The sequence below is a fragment of the Pyrus communis genome, chromosome 15 (assembly GCF_963583255.1).
Source record: "Pyrus communis chromosome 15, drPyrComm1.1, whole genome shotgun sequence".
Lineage (NCBI taxonomy): Eukaryota > Viridiplantae > Streptophyta > Magnoliopsida > Rosales > Rosaceae > Pyrus > Pyrus communis.
The window spans coordinates 18,614,008-18,629,190 of NC_084817.1; the positions used below are offsets into that span (position 1 = coordinate 18,614,008).

Genomic DNA, 15,183 nt, shown 5'->3' on the forward strand with positions numbered 1-15,183 from the left:
TCTCTTAAGTTTTTTATTTCCTTAAACGCAAAATAAAAGATTACAACAAAAAGCTCCTAAAACAGCTACGATTGGTGAAATTTCCAAAACCACACTGCTTTGGTTTAACTAGGCAAAGTATTAAGCCAAATAGAAGGATACGAGCTTGGAGGAATATCCCACTGCCGCCAACGCATTCACAACAAAATCCGATTCCCGGAATATTATTGTTAAGAAGATGCTTTGAAATTGTTATCTCTTAATTTTATTTTATAGGAAGAAGATAATTTTTCTTAATAAATTAGATTAGATGCTGCACCCCATTTACAATTCTTGTACTGGAGCACAATTAATTTGAGTATTACTCTACAAAAGGCTTATTGCGGCTAGAGAAAAGTAAGAGAAAGAATCTCTAGTTGTCAACTCCTATTTTGATATTGGGGTTGGCGGCAATTCCTCTTGATCTCTTACTCTTTTTTTTTTCTTTGTTTCTATTGTAGTCCCTCTCTCGCTTTGTGAAGAGAGCATTCAGTTCGTGGTTGTGGTCGCTCTCTCGCTTGATCAATGAGAGTTTTTGTAGTCCTCGTGACTAGTCACTAGGGTTTATGACTAAGGCCATCTCCAACCTAAAGATGGTCAGGCCATCTATAACCGAAGGGTCTAGAGGGTCGAAAATAACTCGGAAACCGTCTCCAACCGAGGGTTAGGCCAAAGGGCTCGTGGACCCCACTTGACAAAAAAGGGTCAAAGGGCCAACCGGCTGGCCCAATCCAACCAACCAGCCAGCCCCGGGTCGGGCGGGGCTGGATTTATCATTATTCATGTTGAATTCTTTTTTTATTTTTTATTTTTTTGGGCTAAATTCTTTTCTTCTTTTTTTTTATGAATTTAATTTGTAGTTTTTAAATTTAATTTGTAGTTTTTAAATTTAAGTTGTAGTTTTTAAATTTAAGTTGTTGCTTTTAAATTTAAGTTGTTGTAGTTTTAAATTTAAATAATACATTATGTTTGGCCCTTTGGCCCTCGGTTGGAGACGGTTTTTTGTGACAGTGCTAAAACGAGCCCTATGACCCTTTGGCCCTCGGTTGGAGATTAAGGCAAATATGGCATTGTATTGTTCATTAAAATATTAATATCTTGGAGGGCCAGAGGGCTAAAACAAGCCTTCTGAGGCCATCTCCAACCGAAGGCTGACCAGAGGGCTCGTTTTAGCCATTTAGCTCTCTAAGAAATTAATATTTTAATGAATAGTGCAGGACCATATTTCTTAGGTCATCTCTAACCGAATAGTCTAGAGGCCCAAATGGGTCGAAAATAGCCCGAAAACCGTCTCCAACCGAGGGCAAGGCCAAAGGGCTTGTGGGCCCCACTGGACAAAAAAAGGCCAAAAGGCCAACTGACTAGCCCAAAGCAGTCAGCCTCGGGTCGGGCCAGAATTTTTATTATTCCTGTTGGTTATATCCGACAGAAATGGTAGGCCAAATTTTCAAAAACAACTGCTAGTTACCGTTGGATTCAATTTTTTTTTTTTTGGGCCAAATTTTTTTTGTTTACAAATTTAATTTGTAGTTTTTAAATTTAATTTGTACTTTTTAAATATAAGTTGTATTTTTAAAATATAAGTTGTTGTTTTTAAATTTAAGTTGTTGTAGTTTTCAAATTTAAATAATAAATTACGTTTGGCCCTATGGCCCTCGGTGGGAGATGATTTTTTGTGATAAGGCTAAAACGAGCCATATGGCCCTTTGGCCCTCGGTTGGAGATTGAAGCAAATATGACCCTATACTGTTCATTAAAATATTAATATCTTGGAGATCTAGATGGCTAAAACGAGGGCCAGAGGGCGACGGAAATAAGTACAATGTTGTCAAATATAACCGACATGAATAATGACAAATCCAAAACGGCCTGGGGTTGGTTGGATTTGGCCAACCAGTTGGCCCTTTGACCTTTTTTTGTCCAGTAGGGCCCATGAGCCCTTTGGCCTAGCCCTCAATTGGAGACAGTTTTCGGGCTATTTTCGGCCCTCTGGATCCTTTGGTTGGAGATGGCCTTACCATCTCCAACCCAGGGCCAAACATAGCCCTGTGACAAAAAACCATCTCCAACTGAGGGCCAAAGGGCTATAGTGCCAGACATAATTTATTATTTAAATTTAAAAACTACAACAACTTAAATTTAAAAACTACAACTAAAATTTAAAAACCACAACAACTTAAATTTAAAGTCCATAATCAACATCATCTTTATCATCTGCCATTGTAGGAGTATAGTCGGAGGTAAACAACTGTTGTCGGGTCATAATTTCCCTCTTTTTCCTATCAAAATAGGCCTTACTCATTGGAGTGTAATCTGAAGTGTTCCTTTGCATATTCCTATCTTCCATCTCTTCTTGTATTTGTTTGACCCATTCTTCATGCCTACGGTTCCTTTCTTCTGCGGCAAAGGCATTTTGCTTTGCCATTAATCGCAATGAGGCTGCCACTTCCTGTTGAGCGGCGTAATCATCCTTTGCCTTGCCCTTTTCCTTCAACCTTCGGGCCTTGTTTCGTCCCATAGCCTTAGGTATGGAACCTTCACCCGATGGATTTTCTACCCTTGTTTCTTGAATGGTAGGAAATCCATCTTCATCCCCATCTACAGCTGAGGATGCAGTTCCAAACACCAGGTTAAGACCTACTCTATGTTGAGGGGTATCTTCAAATAACACATATCCTTTACAAATTTCCCAACAACCGTGAAACTGAAACGGTTTCGAGCTGCCCTCCATATACAATTCCTCCGCTTAGCGTACCTAGAAAATATAATTACAAAAATTAAAGGAAATTAATTTATGAAATTAAATGCAATATAATTAAATATTTAAAATAAATTGTGGAAACACTTACTTCGTCGTAGTAATTGGCGCTACTTTCATGTTTACTTGCGGCTGCTAACAGTGCTTGATGCCATTTACTCAAACTTGGATGAAGATGTTTCTTCCATTTTGAAGAACAACTCTTGTGGTTTCGGGCATTCGATGAAGTGGTGCCTTCGTAGAACTCATAGTATTTTTTGGACACACGAGTCCCAACACCTTCACTTGTTTGAAAAGTCACCCTCACACTATCTTCCAAGACCCATCTATAAGCCCTGCAAAGAGCTTAATCTTCTTTTCAGGTCCAAACCCTACCTTTCATTGGAAATGAGGCCATTTGAAAATTATTGAAAAAAATGAAGGAAAGATTATTGGAAGAGGTAAGAAAATATGAGAATTGAAATGGTGTAGGAATGGTGAAAATTATGTGACAAATGGTGTAAGAATGGCTTAGGTATTTATAGGAAAACATGAGAATTTTTTAAAATTTTTGAAAAAAAAATTGGCCAAAAAAAAAAAATTTCAAATCCAACGGTAATTGACGTCAGCTAGCCATTGTGTTTGAAATTGTGGCCCGCCCCGAGCTGGCTAGCTAATTCCTTTGGGCTAGCCGGTTGGCCCTTTGGCCCTTTGGCCCTTTTTTGTCTAATGGGGCTCACGAGCCCTTTGGCTTGGCCCTTGGTAGTAGACGGTTTTCAGGCTATTTTGGCTCTCTAGATCATTCGGTTGGAGATGGCCTAAGGTTGCTCCATGTTTGAAGAATTGTATTGTATTTTTGATGTGTTTTGTAATGGTAGGGTTATGATGTTCTTACATCATTGTAGTCTCTTAAGTTATTCTAAGATACGTTTAATATGTTTGTCGTATGTAGTAGACGGTTTTCAGGCTATTTTGGCTGTCTAGATCATTCGGTTGGAGATGGCCTAAGGTTCCTCCATGTTTGAAGAATTGTATTGTATATTTGATGTGTTTTGTAATGGTAGGGTTATGATGTTCTTACATCATTGTAGTCTCTTAAGTTATTCTAAGATACGTTTAATATGTTTGTCGTATGTACTTTTTTACTATTTCTAATGAATTTTGTTCTCTAAAAGAAATAAGTAAGCAAATGAAAAAAACCCTCCATGCTACAATTGCTTTTTCGTTGTAAGAGGGATAAATAAGAAATCATTCTATTGTTTATTTTACTTGGCACGACAGGAGTGATCGAAGTGCTTTTCGTGATATTTTGTGTACAGCCAATTCTACTCCTGTTGAGCCGGTTCCCTAGTACATAGTTGGATTTGAGGATGTCGAATGCAATAGGTCCTGGGATCGAAACTGACAGAGATAATGGACTTGTCTAGTTTGGAAACTCCTCTGAGATCCTCTTAGCATGGCCAACTTTGAGACGACAGAAAGTCCATGGAGAGTCCCCTTAGTATTTTTATATTCTAAAATATGAGGTATTCTAAACTACGTTTGTTAAAATAAAATTCTACTCCTGTTGAACATTTCATACTTGTGATAGGGTTATTGCTATTATTGGATCAGCCTTTTCATCAGATTTTACTAGCTTAGGTACCCTGAGCAGACTGTACAGCACAATAGCAGCAATGGCTCCAAGAATAGGGGCTGCAATATAAACCGAAATGTTCTTATAAACTCCGGTAACGATAGCCGGTCCAAAACTCCTTGTAGGATTCATGGAAGCTCCAGTGATTGGCCTGCAAAATCCAATACATAAGAAAAGGGCATTTCTCATGTTTAAGAGTGACGATACATACAATGCAAATGGTAATACACGGGATTTTTAGATTACTAGTGAGGAGTTTATTACCCAGCAATCATGATATTCACCACTAATGCACCACCTATTGCAATACCAGAGAGAATTTTGGCCCTAATTTTATCAGTCAAGCATAGGGTTAGTGCTTTCTCAACGAAAAAACAATTTAACACTTTTTTTAGCCTTCTGCACTACACATACTCAGTTTCGACATAGACGGCTAATAAAATAGAGCCAAAACCCTAACCGAACCGAGAAATAGACTGAGAAAAGTCAAGGATAATACCACTCTGTTATGAGTGACAACACCACAAATGGTGAACATCAGTATAAACGTGATAACGAATTCCCAAGTGAGGGCTTGCAGGTAAGTTGTTGGATCAAAGAATTGAGTCATGGTTGCTTGAATACTGTCTTGATCGTTAAACAACAGCCTGAGAGTCAAGCTTGCTAATGTTGCACCAGACAATTGTGACATCACATACATAGGTACCTATAGCACAACAATATTTACGAAGCATTTTTTAGCAAGTTGTAATTGAAAATGTTTATAAAGACACTTGAAAAGTAGTGATTCTTTAATTTTATGTTTTAATTAATTTATATTCACTTTGTAGAGTTTTTGTCATGATGCTTTCAAAAAACGACTTTGACACTCATAATTTAGCTTTCGTGACTCCAAATTAATGCTTTTATTGTTTTTTACACTCATGCTGACCTGAAAGTGAAAATCACTACCCGTGTTTTGTGGTGGATCATCTATCTATTTTATTAAGAGAAGAGCCCTTGTCAACTTTTTTTCCCATTTTTTCCAATTTTGCTCTTACTTTTCAATACACAATATTGACATGAAGAGGGCAAAATAGTAATTTTGTACCTTTTGAAAAAATGACAATCATATCCTTATTTTTTCTATTTTACCTTCACTTTTGATACACAATATTTAAATAAAGAGGACAAAAAACAGTAATTATGTAATATTAAGAGAAATTGTTTACAGACACAAAATGTGTGCTTTCTGCTAGTTTCTATCAAAAAAAACTAATCTAGTTCGCTAGCTAAAAGACTCTTTTAAAAAACCAAACCAAATTTTGAAACTATACACTATGTAAAGATAGGATACGAGAACTCAACCTCATCTTAGTTCTTTTTTTCATTACAAGTGATGTTCTACACTAATCTACATTAAAAGAATAAGAAGAGCTTCAACCTGAAACAAAGTGGGTGAAAAGTCCTTAACCATCATGGAACCCACATCACTTGCCCCATCTTAGTCTTTTTAAATCTAAATAAGCCAAGTTTCTATTTTATAAGAGAATAAAGGTTGTTAAACTTTTATAACTTTATGTAAAGAAGTTATTTCAATGAAGAAGCCCTAAAAAAATTCCTTGTAACAAATATAGGAAGGTGTGCAATTGTGTCTCACACGTTTGACTGGAAATCTGCGGCCAGCAGCCAAGGCAATAGTAACTGCAGGATTGAAATGTACGCCGGAGACATGCCCAACTGCATATCCTGCGGCCATAAAAACAAGACCCCATGCGATTGCTATTCCCACGATTGAAAGGGGTTGTATTTTGTTGACGAGAGCAGGCCCACAGCCTATAAATATAAGAATGCATGTGCCCACAAGCTCCGCTATCATCTATTCACATAAGCAAAGACATCGATCGCATGTATATAGTAAAAAACGAATAAATTAATTAAACTCTTGATGAGTAGATGATCATAACATTTAGTTATCGCCATGCCGCCAAAGGCTGTTTAGTCTACTAAAACAAAGCTCAAGAACGATAGTTGTTGAACATAAAAAGTTGCTATCATGTAAACACTAGTAGAAAAAACAGCTTGTGCGACGAACAATGTTTCGTCGCACAAGACGTACTTACGCAACGGAAAAAAAATTTTGTCGCGCAAAATAGAAAGGATAGGGAAAAAAAAAATTGCGCGACAAAATCGCGCAAGAATACTTAGCGTGATGAATGCTTGTTGTCGTCGCGTAAAGTCAGCAAGAAAACACGGGGTAATTTGTTTGGCGCGAAAAAATTGCACGACGAAAATGGGGCATTTGCGCGACCAATGATTCGTTGCACAAGTTCCTGTCAGTTTTGACCATTTACTACAGGTGAATCAGAGGAATCAATACTGCATTTAATATAGATGTTTTCACGACAAAGCCTTCGTCGCGCAAAGGTCCTAACCTTCCTATAAATATGCGCTTCTGCTATCCTTATTCTTCACATTATGTTCGTGCTGGGATGGCGTATAAAAACAAGGATGAGAGTGTGAGCGATGCCAACCCGCATGATTTGAGGGAACAGTTTGAGTTTGCACATGCGATTGTTGTAGCCATGAGGAATAATTGTCCCACTGCTGAGTGGCGTTCTTGGGAAGATGTGCCCAGGAATGTAAAGAAGGTTGTAATGGATGACCTATTAGTAAGTATATTGTTGATGGATCAATAATTAAGCTTGTGAAATTTTTAGTTATATGTTGGAATTAATTATTTGCATATATGTGTAACAGTGTAAGTATACTCTTGACGATGAGACGAACGAATAGTTGATGAAGTTGATGGATGATGCATTGGAGGGAGGTTACAATCGGTAACGTTATGAAGTCTTGCAGAATGGACCAGGACCATCCAAATAGTAGTTTTAAATTTATGTTTTGTATGACAATATTTAAATTTAAGGTTTTTGTTTATAAGTTATGTATTTGGACTTAATTAGGTTTCAATTCCTGTTAGGTTTTTTTTATTGAGATCTAATGTGAGCACCATATCCTCGGTTTATATGTGTTTTTAATCTTCAATGAATATCATACTTATGCTAAAAATAATTGTATGGATTAAGGCATTAATTGTTTATAGAATAAATATTTAAGGTATTAATTATTTATAGAATAATATTTCAGGTATTAATTATTTATAGAATAAGTATTTAAAGTATTAATTATTTTTAGAATCAATATTTAAAGTATTAATTATTTTTAGAATCAATATTTAAGGTATTAAATATTTTCTAAATATTTGTTTGTAATTATAAAGTTCACATAAACATAGAATTATAAAGTTTACGTAAACATAGATGTCTATGTTTACGTAAACTTTATAATTACAATCATTTCATTCATAGCGCAATATTTTGTGCAACACTGCTTTCATTGTGTAAGATAGCTTTGCTCGACGAACGTCATATGTTTGTCGCATAAAGCACGGTCAGACTGCATACAAACCTTCCTATTTATTGCACATTTATGACACATTTTGTGTGATGAACATGGAGGTTTGCGCAACGAATGGGTTTGTCGCGCAAAGGTGTCCTGGTGTTATATAAACACAGTTTCAGAACCCTAGTTTTCAAAAAAAATTTGTTTCAAAAAGAATGGCTGATTCTGGAGAATGTTCTAGCAAAAAGAAACTTGTAGTGCGATTAAAAAGGCATCGACGGAAGCAAGTGTTGTACTTTGGAGGCAAAAATATGGCTGAGGCGTACGCTGAATTTGTGTATGACATTGGGAATTTGGTGCGGAGGGATTGTTCTACCGAGTTTGAGTCTTGGAAAAAAGTCCCTAAGGAGTTGAAGAAGTACATGCTCGCCTCCGATTGCAAGACGCGTTTTGGGAACTTACTGGCTCTGAATCCTATAAGAACTCCGAAGTTAAGTGAGTTTGGGTGAGAACAGTCCTAGGATGGGTGCCCCTCTAGGAAGTTCTCGTGCTGAAACCCAAGAACAAATCCGTGAGGGCATGGCCCAAAGTGGACAAATCTTACTATGCGGACTAGGATGTGACATCCATACTGGGGGAGTTATCGGTAAGTTTGTAGTAAATAATGAACAATTATTTTTGTTAAAACGTAATATTTTTTAAATTACTAATTTATTGTTATTGGCATTAATATAGGTTCATTGGAATGTTGATGAAACCGATGAGAAGCAACGGATATATGTGGATTGGCTTTTCAAGCAGAGCAATGGAGGTTTGATGTGTTGCGAGCGAGGGAGAATTGAATTTGAGGAGGGTTTTTTTTTTTTTTTTAATAAAAAGATTTTGTGGACTTTATATTTAATTTAATTAATAAATTTATGTTATGTAGATGAGCATTAATATTTACATTAATTATAATTTCTATTTGGGATAGTAAATTAGTTTTGTTAATTAATTTAATGTGACATCCCACATCGAGCAGGGGAGTGATCCTTAAATGTATATTCTCATCCCTACCTAGTACGAGGCCTTTTGGGAGCTCACTGGCTTCGGGTTCCATGGGAACTCCGAAGTTAAGCGAGTAGTGCGCGAGAGCATTCCCAGGATGGGTAACCCATCGGGAAGTTCTCGTGTGAGTTCCCAAAAACAAAACTGTGAGGGCGTGGTCGGGGCCCAAAGCAGACAATATCGTGCTACAGTAGTGGAGTGGGCCCGGGAAGTGATCCGTCCTGGGCCGGGATGTGACATTTAATGTTTAATTAGGTTTGATTTTTTTATTTATAATAAAATAAAAATTTACAATACATACAAATAAAACATAAAAACATAAAAATTAAAATTAAAAATATGCATTGTGCGACGATACATGTTTTCGTCGCGCAATTTGTTGAAAAGAATAAATTGTAAAGTAAAGGAAATAAAATTAAAAAATGGTAAACTTGGCGACAAATGTTTCTTTTTTTGTCGCACAAATAACATTTATGCAACGAAGACCATGTTTGTCACTCAAAGGATATTTGTGCAACGAAGACCTTGTTCTTCGCGAAAAATTATTCGTCCAAAAGTAAACTTTTGAATCTGGATTCAGCCATGTGCATAGGCAAACTGCAAAAAAATTGCAGATTGTGCCTCTACACTCATCCCTTCGATTTTGCTCAATTCGACATCCATCATTTCCATTTTCTCTCAATTTCATCATCTAATAATCCCTCCATCTTCTTCTCTAGGTTGATCGAGCTATCTTGGTGTGTCTGATAAGCATTTTTTGTCGTTAGGGTAAAAGTATTAATGTAAATTCATACAAACGCCATTAATTTCGTTATCTATAGGGATATTGTGTGTGATTAGAGATTGGTGGTGAACGATTGAGAAGGTGTTTTATTGGTTTTATTTTTAAAAAATATAAAATTAATTAAATTATGTTGAACTTAGTTTGTTAAGTTTATATTGTATTATGAAATTATATTTATATTATGTTGTTAAATTTGTACGTGACGTACAAATATGTGTTGTGATGTACAGAGTTAATTGAAATTAACTTCGTACTTGTTTTTTATTTTTAGTAAAACTTAGTTTCCCATTCGAGGATTAGTTGGATTTCGCACATGGATGCGAAAGCATGACTGTGATCCAATTAATTCTTGAATTGTCCCATTATTTGGATAATTTGGGAATGCACAGTTCTGATGCGTAGTTTATGGTTGAAGGATTAGGTTTCGATTGTGGAGATTTTGGTGTCATCTTTATACGTTATTCGGGTGGTACATAGGTATTTTATATCTACATCATACACCTGAAGAACTGTATTAAGATGCTGCCGAAATTCATCCACGTCGAAATCTAATCTGATGTAGCCATAAATTACGTGACATGACTGTGCATTCCCTAATGGGATAGGGCCTTTACCGGAGGCATAAGGTGACATTATCATTTTGTATGAAGTTGTTGTGATTGCTGTATTATTATTGTGGTTCCAAGAATTATGGACAAGACATGGATATAGAACCCGAATAGATGCACGGGCGAATACTTCGGTGGAATCGAGGATTTTATTGACTTTGCATGGAAAGAGTTCAATTGAACGTTCCCCAAATTTGCTACTGATCCTCGACAATGTTAGATTGGGACTTGCCACTGACGGATTCAATCTATTCAGGGTTCTAAGCCAACACCACAACACTTGGCCGATTTTCGTATTCTCATATAATTTTTCGCCTTTGGAAATGCATGAAAAAAGAATACATGATGATGACTCTTTTGATAACTGAGGATCCTAGCAGGTCAATCGATGTTTACTTAAGGCCGTTAGTTGATGAGCTAAAGGATTTATGGACAAACGGTGTGCACATGTACGATAAGTTCAATGGGAAGATGTTCACTTTAAGGGCAACAGTTATGTGAATGATTTTCCCACATATGCAATAGTTTCTGGTGGAGCATTAAGGGTTATATGGCCTGCCCTGTATGCAAGGATGATGTAACATCTGGTTGGCACGCCAGAAAAGTTTGTTACCTTGGTCATCAGAGATGGTTGCCATGGGACCACAAGTGGCAAGAAAAGGATAAAGAGTTTGACAGGAACACAAAGCATCGCCTCAGACCTAAAGAATGGTCTGATGATCAAAATTTGGAAGAGCTTAACCGTTTGGATTTTGCTTCGTTCGGGAAAACAGTGAGTCGAACTAGACCTTCTACACATATGAACTGGAAGCACAAGCCTATTTTTTTATGCTCCCGTATTGGTTGAAACTAAAATTGAGACACAACCTCAACGTTATGCATGTTGAGAAAAATGTCTTTGACACATTGGTGGGCACAATTGTAGATATCAAGGGCAAGACAAAGGACACGATCAAAGCTTGTCTTGATTTGGAAAGAATGGGCATACGGAGGGGTTTATAGATGAATAGGGACAGTGATAAAGCCAGCAGGGATCTTGTGTTTTTTTCCATGAAACCGAATGACAAAAAAGAGTTTTTAAAGTTTGTATCATCTGTAAAGTTTCCCGATGGGCAAGCTTTTAATATCGTGCATTGCGTGAATGTTGATGGGGGTAAATTTCCTGGACTAAACTGCCATGTGTTTATGCAACACCTACTTCCTGTAGGTATTCGACACCTATTACCGGAAGATGTAGTGAAACCAATCATGTTATTGTCCACATTTTTTTCCCAACTGACGGCAATAATGTTACGAAAGACAGACATTAATTAGTTGCGCCATGACATTGTCCAAGTCCTATGCAATTTTGAGATGATATTCCCTCTAGCCTTCTTCACAAGTATAATCCACGTGATGGTTCATTTGCCCGAAGAGGCCTTGCTTGCTAGTCCTATCAACTATCGCTGGATGTATCCAATATAAAGGTATATAATCTTCATCATTTGTTTATGCATCATTAGCCCACGCATACTAATTTGTATCGTATCGTATCGTTTTATTTTGGCAGACTTCTTGGAAAGCTAAAAAAGTGTACGCAATAGGGCGAAGCCCGAATGATCAATTATATAGGCTTGGGTTCAATATGAGTCGCTTACTTTTTGTGGAATGTATTTAAAAGATGTGGAGATGACTTTCAATCATTCTCAGCGCAATAATGACGGGGGTATGAGAAATGAGAAACTTTTTGTTTTTGCCCAAAGCGCACAACCCTTTGGAGATTCTGTACAAGGCGAGTCGTTTTCCAAAAATGACATGAAGGTAGCGCATTGGTTCTTACTGAACAATTGTGACGAGATAATGGCATACTTAGATGAGCATGAAGAGATGATGAAGCGAGAACATCGATCACATTTGTATGTCATTAAACACCGAGAATTGTTTCCACAATGGTTTCTCGAATATGTAAGTTACAAGTATTTTGTATTTGTGATATATATATTGTAGTATTTAATTTTCTCAAACTAAATATTTTACTGCTTTGTTTTTCTTTCTTCTGAAAAAAAATTAAAAAAAAAAAGGCATCCAACACCTGCATTTTCTCAATTTTTCTTAGCAGAAAAGAAGTATCGGATTCAGGGCCACTAGTACAGAAGTCAACACCAATACATAACCTAGTCGGAAAATGCGCAAATGATTTGATGGGGGATAAAGAAAGCTATATACCACCACGAAATATGAAAAGCTTAAAGCTATGAGAGTAACAAAGCGTAAAGTATTGGTCATGAATTTCTTATGTTTATCTATTTTAAAAGATTATTATATGTATAGAAGATGATATGTAATAACTTAAGATTAGAGATGCTGCATCCCTTTACAATTCCTACTTTTTCTTCGGGACTCAGGACCTTATAACTGCTAAAGGCGCATATTTTAAAAATGTCATTTTACACTCTTTTTTATAAAAAATAAAAAATAAATCTTGTGATTTTATAAATTGAAGTGCGGGGTGATTTTTTTTAAATACATACAATATTATCTATATTTGGGAAGTGGATGAGTAGGTTAAGTCTTCCAATGAGGTAGCCATAATAATTTAATTCAATTTCTCCCTTGCAAAGAATTGAAGCTAAAACCTCTCACATACAAGCGAAAATAAATACTATTAAACTATAGTATTAAGTGGCAGTGCAGAAGAAAGCTGTAAACAAATCAAATTTACTAAAGGATAACTAGACTGTAAACTTGTTTATTTTTATTTAAATAAAGCATTATACTATTTGCACACATATTTTAACCTTCTACACACTTTTATTAATTTTATATTATTAATCTTCTTTAATTTTATTCGATTCAGGGATTAAAATTTGAGAAAAGTATGTGATGGCGCTACCCTAAATAAATAGTAAAACAGAGCGCAAATGCAGACTACAAAATTCACGAGGAGTATAATTATTTGTAGTCTTTCTGGCACTAATATGACACCCCTTATCTCTTTGTGATTAGGTAAAGACACATACACCTATGGATTTCTGAGACTCGGTCAAGATCATCACGCTATGAGATTATTGGCTTTCAGGCCTCAGCCGACAGTCACAGACATTTGCGGTTACTATGACTGTCAATGTGGCCAATTAGAACAGAATTACTTGTCATCATCTCAAAGTGGATCAAATCTTTAATTGTTAGCTAGTTCTATATTCATATCATTGATTTGTGGTTAATTTGCTCTCAAAAAAAGTTTACGAGACCACGTGCCTTCTAAGGATTACCTGATTAACCAAGTTAAATCTATTTCTCTATAACAAAATAATCCTAATTTTGTCACATCCCGGCCCGGGCTCTCATCACAATCCGGGCTTGACTCCACCATAGCACTATATTGTCCGCTTTGGGCCCCTATCAAACCCTCACGGTTTTGTTTCTGGGAACTCACACGATAACTTCCCAATGGGTCACCCATCCTAGGATTGCTCTTGCGCACTACTCGCTTAACTTTGAAGTTCCTACGGAACCCGAAGCCAGTGAGCTCCCAAAAGGCCTCGTGCTAGGTAGAGATAGGAATATATGTATAAGGCTTACAGGATCCACTCCCCTGGGCGATGGGGATGTTATAATCCACCCCCCTTAGGGGCTCGACGTCCTCATCGGCACACATTCGGTCAAGGATTGGCTCTGATACCAAATTGTCACATCCCCGCCCCAGCCCCCATCACAACCTAGGCTTGACTCCACTATAGCACTATATTATCTGCTTTGGGCCCCTACCACACCCTCACGGTTTTGTTTCTGAGAACTTACACGAGAACTTCCCAATGGGTCACCCATCCTGGGATTGCTCTCGCGCGCTACTTGCTTAACTTCAGAGTTCCTACGGAACCCGAAACCAATGAGCTTCCAAAAGGCCTCGTGCTAGGTAGAGATGAGAATATACATATAAGGCTTGCAAGATCCACTCCCCTGGACGATGTGGGATGTTACAAATTCCCCCTCTCCCTCCACCAGAATTATGATGATCCAACTCCAACCGAAGCAAGAGCTGTTATTGGTTTGGTTCGATTGTGGTTTGAGCTTTTGTAAACCAGCTTAATTTAGACGGGAGTGACCACTTAGACCATCTCTAAAGGAAATATCAAATTATAAGAGTCAAATTACAATTGATGGTTGATGTGGCAATCTGAAGCCTTATGTCAAATTTTGTACTTCTTCAACCAAATTGTCAAATATTATTTTATTATTTAAATAGAGCTTTAAATGATTGTAATTATTAAAAAAAATGTTGAAAAAAAAATTTTATTGGTTGAAATGTTAGCGGAATAAGGGACCCACTATTAAAATGAATTAAAAATAAATTTGACATCAAATCACTAAGCCTTCAAATCCAGTCAGCAAATAACATTTCGGTTGGAGAGACTTTTGGTGTCAAATATGTACAGTGGCATTCCACCTAGGATTTTGACATTTCCTTTGGAGATGCTCTTACATATTTATTGTTATTTGATTTTATTTTACATGTATAGTGCTCCAATTGGCTATTAATTAACTAGATAAAGATGTTAATTTGAAGTTTGTGAGTGTTTTTTGTTCGCCATGCTTAACACCCTATTAATTACCATTAAATTAGTTTAAATTTCGAGATTTGTGTAGTTAATAGATTAAATAAAGGGGTTTTTTAACTTTAATCCTTCAAGAAGATTGAAATATAAAATAAACGTGGTGTTAGATTACATATTGATTATAATCCCTTGATGTGTCCTTAATTCAAAATAATTAATTTGCATTGTATTTAATGTCTCCCATGAAATATTTAAATTTATTAATATACAAATTTTAATTTATTTTTTGACCAAAAAAGAGTTTTTTAATTTATTAATTTTATTTAACATTCTTCAAATTTGAAAGACTCAATTAATGTACCTAAATGTTAATACCGAAATGTATTATATTGAACTAATGTATATAATGTTAGTACCGAAATGTATGTACCGAA

General features: G+C 36.3%; 1 protein-coding gene across 1 annotated transcript; it reads right to left on the bottom strand.

The window, feature by feature from the left end:
• Positions 1-4,331: 4,331 nt before the first annotated feature.
• LOC137717133 (nodulin-26-like) lies at positions 4,332-6,249 on the bottom strand. Its single transcript, XM_068456437.1, has 4 exons — positions 6,031-6,249; positions 4,914-5,097; positions 4,656-4,749; positions 4,332-4,542 (listed from the first exon to the last, which is right to left on the bottom strand). The coding sequence occupies exons 1-4, from the start codon at positions 6,247-6,249 to the stop codon at positions 4,332-4,334; spliced, it is 708 nt and encodes a 235-aa protein (XP_068312538.1).
• Positions 6,250-15,183: the final 8,934 nt, after the last annotated feature.

Bases quoted from the DNA above. Each gene is read 5' to 3' on its own strand.
- LOC137717133 (XM_068456437.1), bottom strand. From the start codon at position 6,249: ATGATAGCGGAGCTTGTGGGCACATGCATTCTTATATTTATAGGCTGT. The intron at 5,098-6,030 runs GTGAGACACAAT...GTTGTGCTATAG, and splicing joins GCAGATTTCCAGTCAAACGT to GTACCTATGTATGTGATGTC. The intron at 4,750-4,913 runs GTGTTGTCACTC...TCGTTGAGAAAG, and splicing joins ACTGATGTTCACCATTTGTG to CACTAACCCTATGCTTGACT.